At 43.2% G+C, this 16,071-nt stretch overlaps 1 protein-coding gene across 1 annotated transcript in view; it reads left to right on the top strand.

Annotated features, from left to right (window-relative positions):
• The window catches only part of RSBN1L (round spermatid basic protein 1-like), a gene marked incomplete at its 5' end in the record, with an annotated part of 29,467 nt that overhangs the window by 6,750 nt on the left and 6,646 nt on the right, over positions 1–16,071 (top strand). Inside the window, 3 exons of the mRNA XM_009076614.1 lie at positions 2,203–2,846; positions 14,834–14,971; positions 15,169–15,311. Coding sequence (XP_009074862.1) covers positions 2,203–2,846; positions 14,834–14,971; positions 15,169–15,311 — 925 coding nt within the window. The remainder of the gene's footprint in view (positions 1–2,202; positions 2,847–14,833; positions 14,972–15,168; positions 15,312–16,071) is intronic.

The raw sequence follows: 16,071 nt of genomic DNA, 5'->3' as shown, positions 1-16,071 counted from the left end.
GGAATCTCGAGATGCTGATCTTCAGTTGTCTTGAGATTTTCTTTGTGATTATAGACATACTCAAGTATGAAAGAGCAGTTTGGCTCTGGCCATAGGAAGTAGCTCCTTGCTTTGAACTCGGAGGTTGTTGTACTTATTGCCATTTATATGACTGTTGATTGTCCCCAGTGAATATAAATTCCCATTCTTTCCCTGCTGTGCATGAAGTGCCAGATCTGAGTGACTAGTCCCTACAGAAATCCATTGGAGAACAAGTCAAGTGGGTTGACAGGTACTCCTGCTTCCCCCGCCTCACCTTGCTCCAGCACTAGATGCTATAATTCCGTATTTTCTGTATTCAGACTAATATGATACCTGAAGTGTTTGACTTTGTGGTATCCATCTGTATAGCAGCAAATTTTCATGTATAGAGTGAAACAATGAAGTTATAGGGAGTTTGAAATACCTGTCTACTCTTGGATCTTTTTGGTTGTGTCTTCCTGCAGTCAGGAGGAGAGGAAAGAAATGTCTGTTCTGTAGTCTGTGTTTTGAGGTTTGGATTGAGATTTCTAAGTTTCTGATAGGGAAATTCCCAGTGTCAGAAACCATGTCTTTGTTTGATTCCCCCCAAATGGAGCTGGTGCCATCGCAGTACTGCAGGACCTGTGCAGTAGGTGATGCTTGTCAGGTGATGACATTGCACTCCAGTGCCCTCCCACCCTCAATGAACTGTTTTCAGGACTTCTCTGGGGTTGAGGTCCTTTGCTGTACATGTGTTGCTGCTCTTCCTGGTCCTTTCATGCCCACTGGGTCCACAGACTCGTGGGACAGATGAAGATGTTGACAAAGGTGTTGCACCTACCAGCTGAAGCAGTCCCAATGCTGAGATTACATTTAGCCTAAGAAAGGACAGGCTTTGGTGAGGACACTGTGCCTTTTGGCAGTCAAACCTGGCTAGCTACAAGTGAAATTGTGCTCCTAGGGTGTGCCACGTTAAATCTGATTGAGAGTGAAGGGAATTGTTGCAGTTATTAACTGTATGGATTAGGTTAAGAAATCCTAGAGCCTATTTCCTTGTTTGGGCTAAGTAAGAAATGAGGTGACCTCAGGGCACTTCTTCTCTCATCCCCATGAGAAAACAGAATCCAGAGAGATAACTAGCTCTGCTGCCTCCACATCAGGAATCCCAGAGGCACATAGCTGCTGTCACAAACCTCAAGAGGCTCAGAGGCAAGTGCCTTAATTGCTTGTTCTCCTTTCCAGTATCTGCATCTTCCATGTCCAGGCCTCTTAATTATCAACAGGAATTTGTGATTCCATGCACCAACACTTGTGGTCTCTCCTTTGCTATTTAAAAGGACTCTTGTGAGTTACTTGGGCTGAGGATTGCAAGCTGGAAATAGTCTACTGCAGCAGAGAGGCTTAGCTCTTGTGAATTATTCAGTCCTGCAATGAAACACACAATTTCAAAGCTTCTGTGTCTGAACCTGCTGATCTTGAATTGCTCGTTAATAATTTTGCATTGAAACGTACCCAGTAAGTTCTTCTCCCTACTTAATAAATCATTTCAGCTGCTAGATTTTAGGGCAGTGCAGTGACAGAAGTTTCTTTGGCTACCAGTTTTATTTCTTGCGAAAAAACAAACCAAAAAACAAACCCAAAAGCGCTGGAAGAAAAATACTTCAAAACAAGGGAGAATGTTTATCTTGGGAATCACTTGAACATGTTATCCCCAAATGAGTATTCATTCCTTTAGGCCATTGCAGTTTGTTTTCAGTTCAGCCTGCACAGTATGTGAACTTGAAGCTAGTTTCTGTTTTGTGAGGGTGTTCTTTAGCGTGTGTTTTAATTGTCAGTTTGCAAACCCCTTGTTTGGTAAGGCTGGACAGATGTCCTGTCATGTCTCTGGATTTCTGGGACAGGAACTGCTGGTGGCCAGTTCAGGGCATGATGAAGGACTCTGACTCATCATGAAAGCAGCCCTGGGAAACTTGTTTTGTGGTGATGTCCTCCCCTTCCTTCCCCAGCTCATTTGTCTGTCAGAATGTGAACGTGGCAGGTGTCTCCTCCTCTCCTTGTGTTTGTCAAGACACACGTTGTGCCCTTTGCTCTTGGTCTCTGGTCTGAGCCACAGGGAGGGGTTTGGTCACTTCAAAACCCAATCTTTAAACCCTTATTTTGCATATAAAGATTTTCAAGAGGTCTTTTTTTTTCTCTTGACAGGTGGGAAGGAGAAACCAAAAACCAATGCAGAAGAGCTACAGATTAAAAAAGTGAAGAAGAAAAAGAAAAAGAAACACAAAGAGAACGAGAAGAGGAAGCGTCCAAAAATGTACAGCAAATCCATTCAGACTATCTGCTCAGGATTGGTTTCTGATATTGAGGATCAGGAAGCTAAAGGCATCATAGATGATCATCTTAAGGATTTCAATGGGAAAAATATGGATCCCAAGAAGGACTGTGAGTCCAAGATACCAGAGAACAGTGAGTTTCCATTTGTCTCGTTAAAGGAGCCACGGGTTCAAAATAAACTCAAAAGGTTGGACACATTGGAGTTCAAACAGCTGATTCATATTGAGCACCAGCCTAACGGAGGTGCATCAGTTATCCATGCCTACAGTAATGAACTCTCCCACTTGTCTCCTGTGGAGATGGAGAGATTTGCAGAAGAGTTTGTGGGTCTGGTTTTTAGTGAAAATGAAAACTGTGCAGCTTACTATGTAATGGGTATTGTTCATGGGGCAGCTACTTATTTACCTGACTTTTTAGACTACTTTTCGTTTAATTTTCCCAATTCACCAGTGAAAATGGAGATTTTGGGAAAGAAAGATATAGAGACAACGACTATGTCAAATTTTCATGCTCAGGTAAGAGGTTATACATTTTACTTTCTAAAGTCATGTAATGGTTTCAAACAACTGTGAATGGGTTGTCTTAGAACAGTTACTGTTAGCTGTGCTGTGTGGGTAACACAGAAGACTAGAAACAAGGGAATTCTACAAGTAATAAGTCGGTTCTGCAGTGCTGGAGATGAGAAGCCTATTAACTGAGACGTAAAATTGGATTTTATGGGGGAGGTGAAGTGTTTGCATGCATGTGTGGATAGGTTTCTTGGGGTTTGCTTCTGCAGCTGAAGGTTAACCCTGAGTTTTGGAGGGTTGAAATGCTTTAGCTGTGGCTGTCTGGACACCTCAGCTGTAGTTTATCTGTATGAACTTCTTCATGAAATTGAAATGCTTTAATACAGTGTTAAACATAAAAGCTGTGTAGGGCACAGTTAATGAGCTGAATTTGTAGTTTGAGTCTTCTGAATCCATCCGTGAAAGGAGAACTTGGTGGGTAATGTGGCTGCTGGTTTGGGCCTCACCCTTTGCATTTCTCCCCTCTTGGCTGTTAAGTTATCTGGCAAAATGACAGGCAGATTGGGAATTTGGTTCTGTTTTCTGGAGGGGAAATATCTGTGTGTTCTCTTAACAGCAGCTACTGAGGGAAGATCACCTCTGCTGTTTATTACCTTGCTATAGAAAACACACTTCTGGTTCATGTAAATTATTTATATTTCAGGTCTTCAGTTCAGGGAAAAAGATTTCTGACCTGCTCAGATTTCCACCTTGGTGATGAGTGTTGGGTAAAGCCCATGGAGATGCTCTGAAATAGTTTATGAAGTAACTCAATCCCACAATTGCCCATTTAACTCCCTTATTTGTGAATTTAGGGTTATATGGATCACCTTTAAACTATTTTAGTCTTCACATTCTTAGACAGTTTTGGGGAGTTCAAGTGTAATTTATACTGTCATCTTTCTGATGAAAAACATGCTTTCTTTTTTCCTTCAGCTACATGAAGATTTGCATAGAACAGTTATTATTGACAGGTTTCAGGTGTGTGTTATCCACAGGGGTATTCAGAGCTGAAATGTTGATGCAAGAGAACATTTGCAGTGCTGGTTAAGAAAATATCCAGTGCCATGGAGTATGAATATCCTGTGGATATTCTGTGGGGTTTTTTTCCCCAGTATGTAAACTGATAATAGTGAACATCACAGAGCATTTTATGGGCAGTTGTGCAGAGCTGCTGGAATAGCCAAATAGCCACAGCCAACAGCATCTAGCTCTGGAATGGGTTGCCCAGGGAGGTGGTGGAGTCACCATCCCTGGAAGTGTTTAAGAGGTATCTGGATTTGGCACTGGAGGATATGGTTTAGTGGTTCCAGCAGTGACAGGTTAATGGTTGGACTCGATGGTCTTAGAGGTCTCCTCTGTGGTTCTGTGATTTTGTATCAGAAAACCTGGATCAGTCCTTGTAAGCATGTTCCTTAAGCCCAGTCTGTTGTCTTGGGCAGCATTAATGCAAGCATAGCTGTGTGCTAGTATCTGCCCTAAAGGAATAGTGCCCAAATTTTGTTTTTTGTGAATTATAATGCAATTATTTTACTAAAAAAAGATGGATTGACTTGGTGTCATAGTGGTATCATCAATATCTATAGTTACATCAGTCCCATGTTCACTGGGGTGGAGATCACCATTCCCATGTAAGGGAAGGAGGAGCAAAGGGAGACTGTGGCAGATGAGAGAAGCCAAGTATGTTATTACAGCGTTCAACTGCTCAGCCCTGTCTTCTGGCTCATGTTGTACTTGGCTGGAGGTTTAGTTCTGGTGTCCTCCTCTGTGTTCCCTCAGGTTTTCAGTTGGTTTTCATGGCATTTTATCAGTTTGCAGTGAGGTTGCTTGGCAGAAAACACTTGGCTCCTCATGTTTGTGCTAAGTGAAAGGTGTGGGGTGAGTAAATAAGATGTGCAAGTGTATGTGGGGCCTACACTGTCTTCTGTGCAGCATCTCTCTTCCCTGGAATATTGAAGTCAGTATGGTTCTATTTCTCCTTATTATTGTCCAATTTTGGATGCTTGTTTTGTCTTGGGTGATCTGCTGCAGCTGAAAGGTTTTGTTAGCTTAGTGTTCTCCCTTCTGACTCGTTAGGTTTTGAGCAGATTGATAACATTCTGCTGTCCTGCTGAGTTCTTGGTGAATCTGGATTCTAATGCACTGGTGCAGTGTGTTTTGGTGATGTTTTAAGTGAAGCTTTCTGTTCCTGCATTGCCTCCGTGCTGTTCCCTGCTGTCCTGAGCTGCCTGGGCCATGCCTGGCAGTGGTTTAATAGTCTCCGTTGAGAAGTGAGTTGTTTCCTGATGCCTGAGTAGGAAGTTGCTTTTATCAAGTCTGCTTTGAGTGTGCATCTCAGACTTGATTAGCCTTGAGAAACTTGGGGATGGCTTTGCTCATTTGAACTGAAACACTGACATTTTTGGTTTCAAGTAATGCGTGTTTCAGAGTTGCTGAGTTCTGTGGCAAGAGGCAGATTTCATAGGGAATTCTGTTGCTGAGGTAAAAATTGTTGGAATCCTCCTAAGTTTACCTGGAAAGTCTGTGTCTCTGGGGTAATTTGTTTAGTTCGCACAATTGTAGGGTTGAAAATGAGCTCCTGTCAGCTTCCTTCCCAATGCACCTGTGTCAGACAGAAGTAATACAGTTTCACTTGTTAGGAGATCAGAATTGGACAGAACCTTGTGAGGATAGTTACAGCAGGCACAGGAGAGAAGAGTTTTTGTTGGAATTGGTTCTGTATCATCAGAATTAGCTTTTAATTTGGGGGGGAGAGGAATTGGGGAATTTTTGATGACCCAGCTTGGGCCTGTGCTTAAGGACTCCTCAATTTTTTGGGGTCAGTGGAACAGCTGTTTGTGAACTGACTGTCAGGCTTAGTCAGACTGTTTCTGTAATTGGGCCAAAGGGAATTAGTCTGGATGTCCTTGTAGCCAGTAAGTTAGTCCTTCAGGTGCCCAGAAACTCCTCTGTAGCTCCATCCTCCCTGGGCTCCATGGTTTGTGTGGATGGCAACAGCTGCATCGGTTACCTGATAGCTATGAATCTTGTCAGGCTCTCAGGAGGATTTGAAAGAATGTCAGTAATCAGCTTTTGGCACCTACTTGCAGCTTACATCACTTCAGTTAAGCTATTTAGTGCTGTTGAGACAAATGCCACTAATATTTTGGACTCTTCACTGTGTGCTCGTGCTGTGCAAGTGTAGATTTGTATTGCCTTGCTGAAAGCCCCAAGCACAGACTTAATGTTGAGCCATAACAGTGCTTAGTGCATTGATTTTACTGTCTTGTCCCAGAAGCAAAATCTTAGTGCAGATGAAGTCAAGTGTGCATCAAGATTGACTTTTTAATCCATACCTGACAATCTGGAGGTGATTCCACACTTCCCAAAGAAATCTGTAGAAAAATAATTGTTCTCTTGTTTGTCCTCTCACCCTTTTATTCTGATCTTTAGTGAACAGGGCAGACAACTGATCCTTTTCTTTCAGTTTTCTCTGTATTTGAAGATTTCTTAACAGCTCCTTTTTCCCCCTCCCTAGACTAAGTCATTTGACTGATTTCAGTCTACCATTATGTCTTACACCCTTGTTATTTGCCTTACTGCTCTGTTTAGTCATCCTTATTTTTCCTTGAAGTACAGTACTGAAAAAGGACAGAGTCTGCCTGGTGTGTTGATATCCAGGACTATGACCAGATTGTTTCAAGTGTCTTGCAAATTTTTGCACTTGATTGCTCCTCTGTTCCTTCTTGGAGCAGTTTGTGATGTGCTGTAGCTGCAGCTCCTGCTAACTGAGTCATTCCCTGTTCCTTTTGGCGTTCAGGAATTGCCCAGGGAGGGGATGGACATCCCTGGACTGGAAGTGTTTAAGAGGTGTCTGGATCTGATGCTTGAAGATGTGGTTTAGGGTTTAGGGGTTCCAGCAGAGTGGTAGGTTAATGGTTGGACTTGATGATCTTAGAGCTCTCCTCCAGCCTTGATGCTCCTATGTTTATGCAGTTCATTATGTGTATGAGTGTAGTTCTTTGCTGTTGTTCTACTTGAATTGTAGCCTTTGTATTCAAACCCCTTCTCCAGCTTCAAGCCCTTGTAGATTTTGATCCTTTCCTGTAGCAGGCTTGCAGCTTTGTTACATGTGGGTTTCATAAGGGCATGTTGGCTTCAAAGAGAGGTTCCTGCCTCAGAATTGGTCCTTTCATGTTGATAGCTACGTGAGCACAGACAGAACTGTTTGCTCTTACTCGACTGTGTTTCTGTAGCAGTTCTGAGAACATAATGCCAGTGTCAAATGTGGAAATGTGTATTGCTCCTCTGAAAAAGCCTGAACAGTACATAGAAAGAAAGGGGAGTTTGACTTGCTTGGGTTTTTTGCATGTGTTTATTAGCTTTTACTTTTTATTATTTTCTAGGTCGTTGATATATAGCTAAGTGTTTTTTCTGGAAATTGGAATTAGGCTAAGTGGTCTCAAAGTCCTCTATGCCTTGCTTCTCTTGATGCCTATTTCGTTAAGATGGTGTGTTATCTTCTGGCCTTGAAGAACTGGTTTTATGGTTTAGAGTTAGAATCACAGAGTGGCTTGGGTTGGAAGGGACCTTCAAGATCATCTCATTCCAAAACCCTGTCATGGGCAGGGACACCTTCCACTAGACCAGGCTGCCCCATCCAGCCTGGCCCAGAACACTGCCAGGGTTGGAGCATCCACAGCTTCCCTGGGCAACCTGTGCCAGTGTCTCACCACCCTCACAGGAAAGAATTTCTTCCTAATACCAAATCTCAACCTGCCCTCTGTCAGTTTGAAGCCATTCCCCCTTGTCCTGTCACTGCATGTCCATGTACAAAGTCCCTCTCCAGCTTTCTTGTTGGCCCCGTTTAGGTACTGGATAGTGCTCTAAGGTCTCCTCTGAGGCTTGTCCAGGCTGAACAACCCCAGTCTGTCTCTGAACAGTCTGTCTTAATGGGAGAGATGCTCCAGCCCTCTGATATCTTCATGGCCTTCCTCTGGACTTTACCCAGCAGGTCCATGTCCTTCTTAAGTGGACTAGACCTGGACAGAGTGCTCCAGGTGGGCTCTCATGAGAGCAGAAGGTGAGAATCCTCTCCCTGGACCTGCTGGCCATGATTTTTCTGATGCAGCCCAGGATACAGTTGGCTTTCTGGGCTGTAAGTGCACATTGCCAATTCATGTTCAGCCTCTCGTGCACCAGCACCTCCCAGTCTTTCTCCCTAGGGCTGATCTCAGTCTGTTCTCTGCCCAGCCTGTGTTTGTGCTTGGGATTGCCCTGACCCATGTGCAGGACCTTGTTAAACTTCATGAGGTTCCCACAGTGCCCACCTTGTGAGCCTGTCCAGGGCCCTCTGGATAGCATCCCTTCCTTCCATCGTGTCAGCTGCACCACAGAGCTTGGAGCTCTCACTGATTTCTTAAAGCTTTTTACTGCCATTGTGCTGTAGGTGTGTGGGGATACACATCATTAGGGCTGTTCTTTTAGAAGAAGTCACTAACTGCTCAGTGTGCAGTTAGACAAATAGAGCCAATCTGGCACCTGCTGCTGCCAAAAGACAATGTCCTCATTCCTCCTTCCCTTCCAGTTGTATGTTCTTGAGCCAAGTTTGATGCTTCTGGAACTGGTGAGACTCTGTTTCATTAATCCAGGAGAAAACATGACTCCTCTTGAGGGTTTGGTTTTATTCCAGAGTTAGCCAATCACGTTGGTTTATTATGTCAGAGGTAGCTCCAGGATGAGTGCAGGACTGCACAACCAGCCCTGTCCCATAACAACAGGCAGTTTGTCTTCAGAGAAGTAGTTTTTGTTGGGTTTGCACCCAGTCTGAAATGACTTGTGTTGCTGTGTTATCTGATGGACACTCAATATTCAGGTGCTGTAGTGAACATGTGTTTTAGATGAAGAACTGTGATAGGAATGATAGTTCATGTTTGTGGTTTGACTTTTCACGTGACAAGGTTGTTCTCACTTCAAGTTCTGCACCCAGAGCTTTTCATTCCACTTCTTTTAGCCCTTTTTAACACTATCTTCTCCTCACTGTCCTCCTTGTTTAGCTCTTGAAACGTATCTTTTACAGAGAGGGTTTTGCTGTCTACTCCTAACTAACTTGTGCAATACTGCTTGAAAATATTAGTTCTTTTAGTATTTGAGGGGAATCACTGAAAATACTTTCAATAAAATCTCAATTGGTTAGTGTTTCATTTCCTTATCATTAAAGATTTGTACACTGCGTTTCCATCTATTGTGTTACTTTCATGTGTTCTGGGAAGAATTCTTTTGCATTGGAACTGTGTCTTTTCAGTTGTGTTTCAGTAGAATTTTGTTTTCAGTATACAAATTACTTTTGAGCTTTACTAATGTTTGTTTGGTTATTAAAACGTGGTAACATTTTTAGCAACTGCTGCTGTTATGCAAGTTCTTAAACACCATCCCTGAAGTGTTTAAGAGGCCTCTGGATCTGGTGCTGCAGGATATGGTTTAGGGTTTAGGGGTTCCAGCAGTGACAGGTTAATGGTTGGACTTGATGATCTTAGAGCTCTCCTCCAACCTTGATGATTCTCTAATGAAAAATTGAATCCTGTTGAGCAAAGAATCAGTTCACATGGAATGACATGAGAAATCTGCAGCACTAGTTTTCCACTTAGAAAACAGTTCCCTTTCTAGATTGCTGCTTGACAGTTTCAGCAAGAACTATGAGATGACAGTGCTGTGTTGCTGTTTTTAGTCACATATTCTGTATTAACAGAACCCAAACCTAAATAAAGCCCTGGAGGTTTGTACTGGCAGCTTAGACAGAATCTGAGACTGAACCTTATGATGGATCTTCCTGAGCTACAGGAGCAATAATAGCTGCTTCCTTTTGCAGAGTCATTTTCCATGAAGGTACCCAATTGATGCTATCCTTAATTTTATTGGGTTTTTTAAACTCATTGTCAGCTGCTTCACTGTTCCTGTGTCACTGGAACTCAGAATAAAGGCAAGGTCACCTTGCTTTTAAAAACCTCCGTCCATCCATGGTATTCTTGGAGGATTTCAGCTGCAAGGTGAAACCTGTCGAGTGACAAATGAGCCACAGTGGGGAAAAGGACACGGGTGGAACTATAATGGCAGCAAAAATCCAAAGAAAGGAAGGAAAGGAGTGTGAAGGGCAAGTGATTTAATAGTAAAAAACAGCCAAGCAGATTTGTGAGTATTTTTAAAATTGGAGCAGTTTTGATGACTGTTTTTCAGTCTTGGTTCCTGTTTGAAAATACATGTAAGCATTTAAGGATTTGGAAAGAGCTGGCAAGGAACAGAAAACCTTTTGGTCACTTGTTCAAAGTGTGCCAAAAGAGCAAGAATGCTGCATGGCCTGCTCGTGGCTGTAGCCTGTGAGGGAGCAGGGAATGTGGAACTGGATGTTTTACCTTCCAAGGCACCAGAGTGTAAGTGCATTGCCTGTGTACTGTGTAGTGAGATGGAAGCTCTCTCTTCCCTGGATGTCCTTGAATATTCCTATGGTGGCTTAATGTTTTGGTTTTTTTTTTTTGTTTTTTTTTTTGTTGGACTTTGGTGGGGGATTTCTTTGTGGGTTTTTTGAAATTATTTTGTGTTCGCTTGTTCGGGGTTTTTCCTTTGTTGTGTGTTTTAGTGTTGGGGTTTTTTTTTTACTCTGAGGATTTTTTCCAGGCTTACTGGTTTTAAAGCTGAAAAACAATTTAAACTTTAAAAATTATTGCAGGAAAATAATAAAATTTCTGCTGAAAAAAGAACAACCCACACCCTGCTGTATTAAAAGAGGAACCCAGTTGTAACTTGCTCCATTTTACATTTAAGTTCATCTCTTGAAATACTTGGTTTTCTGAATTGTTCCTTCCACTTGGACTTTTTCAAACAGAGAATGGAAACACATTTAATGTGTAGTGTCTAAAATGTTTCCTATTTGTAGGATGGCAATTCTCAAATAGTCACAGTTAGTGTTCAGATTCTCATAGGCACCAAATAGAATATTTGCTAGCACACTAAAAATCAGTTGAGGCCACACAGATTATTCTCAGGTTTTACTAACTGAATTCAGTGCTTCATTTTCCCTTACAGTGATGCGAGTGACACAGTGTCCTTTAGTGTTCTCAGGGGACACACTTCCAACTTAAGCTGCCTGAGAAGAAAGAAGTTAGGCTGTTTGTATTTATTAATTTGTGTTTCTGTCTGTTTCCCTGTCCATGGTATCACACCACATGTACCTGGTGACTTTGGGGGGTGTGTTCATTCATGGCCACGTGCTGGAAGAGCAGCTGTCACTGACTCCTCCTTTGATTCTGGATTTACATTGTTCCAGCTGCTTTTCCGAGCAGGTCTGTAAGGTTCTGAGCACAGTCACACTGTCAAATCACAGTCTAGGAAAGGAGTGTAGCACTTCAGTGTGTAATTTAACATCTAGAATTCACTGAGTGAGTACTGCTTTTAGTACTTCTCTGTTGGTTTTGTGAGGTTAAAGATACACAGAGGAATCTGTTTCTCTTCCTGTCGATAAACCAGCCAAAGGATACTGACAGCAAAGGGAAAGGAAAATGCTGCTGGTCTCTAATATGCCATAGGTTATGTGTTTGGTGGTTGTCTTTAAGAGGATTAATTTCATGTTTGTCATGGGTCAAACATCAGCAGCAGCTTTTTGGTGTTCGTTGGTAGCAGTTTAATTTGGGAGTGAGTGAGAATGAGCTAGTTCACCCCACTAAGAGTGACCTCACCTTCTGAGATGTTTTTCTAATTCCTTAATTAAGGTAATGTAGTTTGAACAGCAACCGTGACCTGAAGCCAGAGCTGAGGGTCACTCTTCACTGCCTGCAGCTGCCTCATCTGCCAGATTCCCTCCTGTTCTTTCTGGCCTATGTCTGTATTTGATTTTTAGCATTTTCTAAAATGAAGAAATAAATTCTTTGGGTCATTTCTGGATTAAATTCAGATCAGTTCCCTAAAATTGCTCCTGGCTACCTTTAGGAGACCTACTGCTAGCAGGAAGGAAGGGAAGAAAGAGAGACCAAATCTTCCCCTTTGATCACCAGCATGGATTTATTTTCTTTTGTACTGGGTCTGGATAGGTTAGAGTCAGTTTTCTTTGTAGCAGCCTGTCATGGGGCTGTGTTTGGATGTGTGACTGGAACTGTGGCTAACACACTGGTGTTTGGGCTGTTGCTGAGCAGAACTTGCACAGGGTCAAGGCTTTATTTTTTCCCCTGGTCTGGACACCCTGGTGAGTTGGTTGGGGTGGATAAGGAGCTGAGAGGGGACATGGCTGGGATAGCTGGTCCACACTGACTGCAGGGATATTCCATGCCTCACACCATCATGCTCAGCAGAGGAGAGGAGTGTTGGCTGGAGGGCTCAGGAGACTGAACTGCGTGTGGGAGATAGGAGTGCTGAAAACACCACTTGGTGCTTTGGGCTCTGCTTTCCTCTTTTCTGCACTTAATCAACTGTCTTCATCTGGACCCGTGTATTTCCTTGCTTTTCCTGTGTGTCTCAGCACGGCAGGAGGTGAGTGAGCAGGGGCTGTAAGATAAACATCTGCTGCCTGAGGTTTAACCCACCACAGAGTTGTTAATCGCTCAGACATTTCGTTCTGCATGTGCAGTGATAGGACTCTGAATGTGGTCCCAGGAGAAACCACTCATCACTTGTCACTTTGACATTATCTGAGCATTCATTCTGGTATTTCATCTCTTCTCAGCTGGATCTTGCCAAGCAGCCTATACTGCCTGGTGACTGAGGGGAGCATAACTGAGCAGGAGAGCTAGGAGTGAAAAAGGGTGGACAAAGAATGCTTAAAGTTGAGCTGATCTTTCAGTTTGAACTCGGTGTCATGGTCTTTTGAGGAATGTATAAGAAATGTCTTAATTGACCCACCTTAAGCAAGCATCATGCTGCACTTCAGTGCTTGGCTGGCTTTATGCTTCATTGCCAGCACCTAGTGGTACATGAGCCAGAGGGGTGAGTTGGTCAGCTGGAACCTTCACAGCTTCTGTAAACTTCCCTTGTTAGTATTTTTGGGGGAAGGTTTGGACTTTTTGATTGGAGTCATTTCACAACTAGCTCATCATATGCTATGTGAATTATACAACACTTAGGTTGCAAAAGACCTTTAAGACCTTTTTGAGAGTCCAGCTGTGAACCCTGTACTGCCAAATCCACCACTAAACCAGGTCCTTAAGTGCCACATCTATTTGTCTTTTAAATACCTCCGGGGATGGTGACTCAACCGCTTCCCTGGGCAGCCTGGTCTGTCGCTTGGGAACCTTTTTGGTGAAAAAATACTTCATAGTAGCCAATCTAAACCTCCTCCTGGTGCAACTTGAGGCCATTTCCCCTTGTCCTGTTACTTGTTACTTGGGAGAATGGTAATGGTAGCAGAAGGAAGCATGGAAAAAGGAAGGAAAATGGTTCTCATTAGTCAGGAGTATAGATGAAAACAGCAGCTTAGTGTCCTAAATGCTAAACTGCTTCTGTCAGTTGTGCATGTTAGGTGTTCTAATCAACTGTAGTGGGTTTGTGACTGTCTGTAGCTTCAGAAATGCTTTCAGGATTCTTTGGAACTGGTCTGTCCAGTAAGGATGGAGGAAGGTGAGTGTCCCTTCCTCGTGCAGTGCCTCAGCTGTGTGAGCTCCTGGTGCTCTGTCAGTGCCGAGGGCTGAGCTGCTGCAGATCCAGCAGAAACTGATGTTTTCTGATGGTTTGTCACAAAACCACCAGCTGCCTGTGCTAAAACTGCTGCTGGAATGTATGACTGAGGATTTGGGGAATAGGGGAACACTGCTGTCTGACTGAGGATTTGGGGAATAGGGGAACACTGCTGTCTGGCAGTATTGCTCCTCTCAGGGTGGCTGTGATGCGATGACATCGGCTCAGACATCTTGTAGCATCCTACTTTTAGGCAATCCTCCATTTCCTGGGCGTGAGTGACTGAGGTGATCTGAAGAGTAGTTGGTTCTGAATTTCTGGAATGCATCTGGTTACATCAGTTGAGCTTCTTCAGAGGGGCACAGTGTTATCCCACGTTCCGTGAGCTAGTCCTGTTTTCAGGAACTGCTGCTGATTCTCCTCTGCACTGCCTTAATTGTTAGGAATTGTGATGGTGTGTTTGGGTGAGGACCATAGTTAGGCTGTATTTCATTAACTGTTTTCCTTGCACTTTTTTTTTTCTTGCTTTGGATGCAGAATGTCTAGAGGTGCAGTGCAGGAGGGTGTGGGTGTGTGCAGTGCTCCATCTGCTCTTCCCTCTCTTGGGGTCTCATTTAATTTCATCTCATAATGCCACTGTGTCTTTCAGCCTGTTAAACAGGAGATCTGAAGCTTAAGGGGACGTGATCCTCATCAGCCTCATGTCTGAGTAGAGATCACACAAGAGATCGGGTTACTGAAAAAACCTTACAACACTGTGTGTGATTCTGTTCAAATTCACAATCAAAGATCTCTCCAGAGGTGAATGCTGCAGCCCTTAAAGCTTGAAGGGAGCACAAGATGTGTCAGCACAGCAAAGGGATAACTATAATTCTCTCTCTTCCTGTACCAACTCTTTATGAGCTTTGTCTTCACTGTGATCATTAGCTCCAGAGGCTGTACTGAAGAGGATGATTAGCAGAGGAAATGTTTGGAGTTAAATTAGTTGTAACTTAGGGTTCTGCCTAATTGGTACAGGATGAAGGTAAAAATGCAGCTAGACTTGAGTAATCCAGGTAAGAATCCTTATTTCCTAGTTACTGAGCAGAGCATCCATTAATGGATTTTCACAGTTACTACTTGGGATTGTGATTTTCTTGCAAGGCAATAAATAGTTACTCCAGTTTGCCTTCAGATAGTGAAAGCCAAATCCAAGTTGTCATGGATGCTTAATAAGAACGTGTGTCTTTGAGTTCACACAAGCATAGAGATGAAAGGTGTTGGAAGTAGATGTACAGAGTGGACTTGGTATAACTTTTGTTGTCATATTCTACTTGTAGGTAAAAAGAACATACTCTCATGGTACGTATAGAGCTGGCCCAATGAGACAGATCAGCCTGGTTGGAGCAGTTGATGAGGAAGTGGGGGATTACTTCCCTGAATTTCTTGATATGTTGGAAGAATCACCCTTCTTAAAAGTAAGGAGAGAAGGGAGTGGGTTGGGAGAAGGGGGACAGTATGCTGTCTAGTGCTGTTACCATCACGCGAGAGTCTGTGATACTTGCGTAGATGATTGAGTGTTCTGATAAATGTTTCCATCGTGACAGATGAAGGCTGCTGTGAACAAGTCTTTCCAGTAACTCACCTCAGAACTGTGGCTTGTCTTTCCCACTAGTGTACGCTGCCATGGGGAACTCTTTCTAGCTTAAAGTTAGAGAGTCGTAAAGACAGCGACGATGGTCCCATCATGTGGGTACGGCCAGGAGAGCAGATGATCCCTGTGGCTGACATGCCAAAGTCACCTTTCAAAAGGAAGAGGTAGGTTGAATTGTTTTGCTTGATAAATGTCTGGTTAGTGTTCTTCCTCTACAAATTCATTTTCTCCCAAACCTTCTACTGGTTGATACTATATCTTACTATAAATTTCTGTAGTCATAATGCTATGATAAAAGTAAATATACTTTCAAGTTGTTTTGTTTTTTAAGGATGTGGATTGGGTTTTTTAAATTTTTATTCTTTGGCCAAGTAAAGTGCTGGTCCTTTTTTGGGGCATCAGTAGGAATTTAAGGTGAAAGCTGCAGGGAAAAGTGAACAGCCCCACAATTCCTGATGTGTGCCACAAGGCTGGAATTCATACCTGTGTTGTTAGATGTGAGTGGATGTTTTGAGACCTCAGGGGATGAGGGTGTCTCTCTCACCTGGAAGGTGGTGACTGCAGCAATAAATGACATACTTAAGCTTGACTGGGTAATTGGGTGTGAGTACCAGCTGAAGAGTAAGGACAACCTCTGCAGGACTTGGATATTGTGTGTCACGAGGAATGGTCACAGAAAGGGAGTGTAGAGGAAGGGGAAGCAGGGTCAGGTGCCTCGGAAGGAGTACAGAGGCACTGTCCAACCATGAAGGGGATGGAGTTAAAGCCAAAGACCATCTGGAGTTGAATTTGGCAAGGAGTGTGAAGGCAGCCAGGACTTCTACAGGCATATGGGCAGCAGAGGTAAGACTAGAAAAATGTAAGGCATTTGCTGAATGGGGCAAATAGCCTGGAGACAAAGGAAAAGACTTTCTTTGCCCTTGT

Source organism: Acanthisitta chloris, unplaced genomic scaffold (assembly GCF_000695815.1).
Source record: "Acanthisitta chloris isolate BGI_N310 unplaced genomic scaffold, ASM69581v1 scaffold13206, whole genome shotgun sequence".
NCBI classification, from domain to species: domain Eukaryota; kingdom Metazoa; phylum Chordata; class Aves; order Passeriformes; family Acanthisittidae; genus Acanthisitta; species Acanthisitta chloris.
Note: the sequence above shows the minus strand (reverse complement) of the source record. Positions and strands in the feature narration are given on the sequence as shown.